The following is a 4,029-nucleotide window of genomic DNA, read 5'->3' on the forward strand; positions in this document are numbered from 1 at the left end:
ACAGTAACTGGCAGTGTGGGGCAGCTGCAATTGTATCTTAAAAGTGAGTCTTTCATGGGAATCAGAAGAATAGTATACCAGGGATTTGTCTCAAGAAAGTTAATTAATTTGTAGATGGACATTTTTTGAAAGATGATAGCAATGATGTTACGAAGGATATAACATAGATAGACTGTGACCAAAAAGAAAACAATGCTGGAAAAAAAAATCTGCTTCAAAAATTAAGGGACTTTTGGTGTTGGTTCTGACTGTACTGAGGAGTATATTCATTTTTAATATTTCCTTTAAAATTATGGAATTGTGAAAACTGACCAATTTGTATCTGGTGGGTTATATCCTTGTTTCATTTCTATAGTGAGTGTAAAAGTCCACTACTAAAAAGATTAGATCTTGAAAGCCGTAACTTTTCTATATTTGCCATTAAAATATTTTAGACTAGCTGAAATTTTAGTATGCGTAGGTTAAGCACTTTCGAAAATCTTAGCAGAAAACTGAAAGAAAATAATAACAACTTGGTTATTTGGAGACATTTTGCCACTTCGCCTTCTCTTATAATGATAGGAGAGTCTCCTCATCCCTGAGCCTCACTTTCTCTCCCATGCCGACACTCCTGCACGACCTCCCTGGTCCCCATCCATGGCCCTTCTGTGGTAGTCGGTGATCGCAGGAGCATTTCAGTGGAGGGCAGATTCAGTGGAATGCAGTTAGCCCCCTGTATTACTGTGTCACGTTACAGATAAGGAAGTATCAAAACACACACACACAACACACAGAAACTTAACATTGGAAATTATTTAGCATAGCACAAAAGGCAAGAAAAGTAAATTTTTTTGTGTGAATAAGTCATTCTTTTATTTTTCAGAAGCGAAAATGACAAGTCGCAACTTGCCTTTGGAAAAGGCATTAAAAAATATTGGGGTAATAAGCTATCCATCTCATGGAGACAGTAGCCTAAGACTCAATTATCACACAGCTCTCAAAGAAAGTCCAATTAAATAAATCACAGAATAATATGCTTTTAAGTAAAACAACAAAACAAAAAATACCAACAAAAAGTTATAAAGAATCCATAAAGTGGTATATGAAGAAAAAGGATAATCTGGAAATCCACATACTGAGAGTGCTCTATTGAAATCAAGGAAGCCCAAATCTGTTTCTTTTTAAAAATATTTATGGATATAACTGTTTTTCTAAATGTCTCATTAGTAATACTCAGTCTTGTAAGTCTGGTTCTATAATAATCTATAATGTAACTACTTCCATCTGAAGGTCCAACGATCTGCACTGAAATAAGAATGGAATCAGTTAGGCTCCCAATTCCACAAAACCCTACAGTGCAAAACTTTAACAAACCCAAGGCAGGGTATCCAAGGTAAAATCGATCTGCTCCCAACCATCCAAGGAAAAGAGACAGCGCAACTGCCACTTTGTATGAATAGCCATTTACATTTTGGCAAGATATAGGCTTGAGAAAACCAACTTCATTTCCAGCAAAGTGTGTTTCATTGCCACCAAAATCCTTACAAGTTATGCTGGGTGCGGGAAAACAAGGAACATGAGCTGTGTAGTTTGTACAGTTAACTGGTTCTTGTGTAGCATCATTTATTTTTGGATCTTTACAAATATATTGTCCCAGTTTGAGGTCCTCGCACTTAAGCGTCTCCTCGCCACCGGCGGCGGCGATGGCAGCAGCTCCCCAAGGTCCCGTGGTGACTGACACAAACCACAGGACACCGAGGAGCTGGGCGGCCACGGCCCCCGGAGCAGCCGGCCACGTGGCCGCCATGCTGGAGACCGGCGCGTCCCCCCAAGAAAAGTAATTTTAAAGGAGATGTGGCTTTACATAGGAAAGGATGTTTAAAGAGGATTGGTTAAGTAATGAATAAAATTTAGAAGCTCTCTAGTGACTGTGTCCCTTTTGAGAATCAAATGCTGGTCTTCTGATAACATAAAAATTAGTAAACAGAAAAATAAGAATCAGTGGAAAGCGTTTTTTTTTTTAAAGAACTAAATAAAGCAAATAAAACTCAGGTGTAGGTGCAGCGGACCAAGTTTACTGTAAAAATTCTTGTTACTTTTCTGTATTGGAGGAATGTATAGATTAGTGTATTTGTTAAAGATTTCAGCAATATAAGAAGAAATCAAATCTCTTGCTTTTGAGTCTTCTCCAAAATAAATTGCATAGACTTCTCAAAGAAGTTTGAAATCTCTTAAAAAAGCCTTTAAGATTGTGTAATTTTACTTTCTGCCTAACTTCTAATGTGATAATTGTGCATTGTGGAACTGAGCCATTAATAAGAGAAAGAAGTTAGTTTTGAGGTAACTGTATTCAGCAGGGACTGAAATTAAATGCCAAAAATGTTTGATTTGGTTAGAAGTTCTGCAACATTACACATGTACAAAATTATATTTTCTACAAAAGTTGAGAATTCCAAGAACTTTGACATATAGATAACCGGGTATATGCCTGTATCTTCATGTAATGAATGGGTTTTTAGGATTATAAGTGAATATTTGTTCACCTATCCGTAGATCCATCTTAGTCAAATTTGTGTTAGAAGAGATTAGATTTGTGCCTAGAGCTTGAAAAAAGTTTGATAGCACTTAGTTTAATTTTATCCTATTACCTTCATAACTTGCACTGCGGGCATGGCTAAGATTAGAGCCAGAACCCCTCAAAAAAGCACAAATACTTCTCATCATTTACATAGTTATGAGTGAAGCCTCTGTTCACTTACAAATTGCCAAGCTCCATTTGGAGAGCAGGTCTTCCTACTCATGATTAATCAGCTTCCCGCACCAAAATCCACATTGATGTTTATCTCCAGTTATCTCTTTGTATTATATTCTCAAAGATTCTTTGTATCAGCTCTGTCCCCTCTCATTCAAAGGGTCAGAGACAGACTGCGGCCCCTGACTAGCTCAGTCAATAGAGCATGTGACTCTTGATCTTGAGGTTGTGAGTGCAAGCCTCACGTTGGGTGTAGAGATTAAAATAAAATCTTTCAAAAAATAAAACAAGAAAATGAGGACTCAGAGACAGAAAATACCTTCTCTCCCTGTCTCTGATATTTTTCTGATTAGTCTACTTACATATACTTACTGCTCTTTATTTTGCTGGCGACTTCAGAAATGTTTCTGATGGCAGACTGCTTAGGCAAGAAAATTGATCTCATTTTAAGTTTGTAAAAATACACTATGGTGATAGAAAAAAAGAGCTAGGTTTGACTTTTGAAAGTGACTTTTTGGCCTTCTAATTGATTTGAGGCCCCTATAGAATCAAAAACTGATTTTGAATTGCCTTCCTGATCTATGACTATCCTGAACCACTTGTAAATCTGTATCTCAATAAAAAGTTCCATGTTGCAAGTAGGAAATATAAAAAAAAAAAAAAGAGGGGACTCACTTGACCACGGAGGCAACACCTTACAGAGTTCTCAAACCACGTATTTCGTATGGTCCTTGGCTTTGCAGGCCTCTGGACTTGATTTTCTCAGCTCAGCCTCTGCTGTGTGTAACGTTTTCCAAACTTCCGGGAGTCTAATTTATAAACTATTACGTCAAGTTCTTTCATGTACAGTAAAAGATGTTTCTGATATATAAGTAAGAAACTGTGGTAGGAACTCCTAGGAGTCAGGAGGCCAGGGTTTGAATCCTGGCTGTACAGCTTCCTGGTTGTGTGACCTTGGTTAGGCAAGTTACATTCCCTCAGCTCTCAAATAGGGGTAATAGGACCTCCCTCGGGGTGGTTGTGGGGATGAAATCGTACATTGCACATGTACGATGCTAAAACTGCTTAGTGCCTAGTAAGTGCTTAGTAATTGATAGCAATTCTTTTAATTTATATTTGGAGTGCTTTCTTCCAGCGTCTGAATCCACTCAAGACAAAATCATACAACAGAAAGTTGCTTGGCAAGTGTAAAATTAGAAGAAAGAAATGTAGGGGCGCCTGGGTGGCTCAGTCGTTAAGCGTCTGCCTTCGGCTCAGGTCATGGTCCTGGGGTCCTGGGATCGAGCCCCGCATCGGGC

The 4,029-nt window shown here is 38.2% G+C and overlaps 1 protein-coding gene across 1 annotated transcript; it reads right to left on the reverse strand.

Moving 5' to 3' along the window:
- Nucleotides 1-1,143: 1,143 nt before the first annotated feature.
- On the reverse strand, nucleotides 1,144-1,802 carry LOC112807304 (TM2 domain-containing protein 1-like). Its single transcript, XM_073904804.1, has 2 exons — nucleotides 1,354-1,802; nucleotides 1,144-1,279 (listed from the first exon to the last, which is right to left on the reverse strand). The coding sequence occupies exons 1-2, from the start codon at nucleotides 1,784-1,786 to the stop codon at nucleotides 1,254-1,256; spliced, it is 459 nt and encodes a 152-aa protein (XP_073760905.1). The 5' UTR covers nucleotides 1,787-1,802; the 3' UTR covers nucleotides 1,144-1,253.
- Nucleotides 1,803-4,029: the final 2,227 nt, after the last annotated feature.

The sequence above is a fragment of the Callorhinus ursinus genome, unplaced genomic scaffold, assembly GCF_003265705.2.
Source record: "Callorhinus ursinus isolate GAN/ISIS: 27379988/994484 unplaced genomic scaffold, GSC_fseal_2.0 scaffold2, whole genome shotgun sequence".
Lineage (NCBI taxonomy): Eukaryota > Metazoa > Chordata > Mammalia > Carnivora > Otariidae > Callorhinus > Callorhinus ursinus.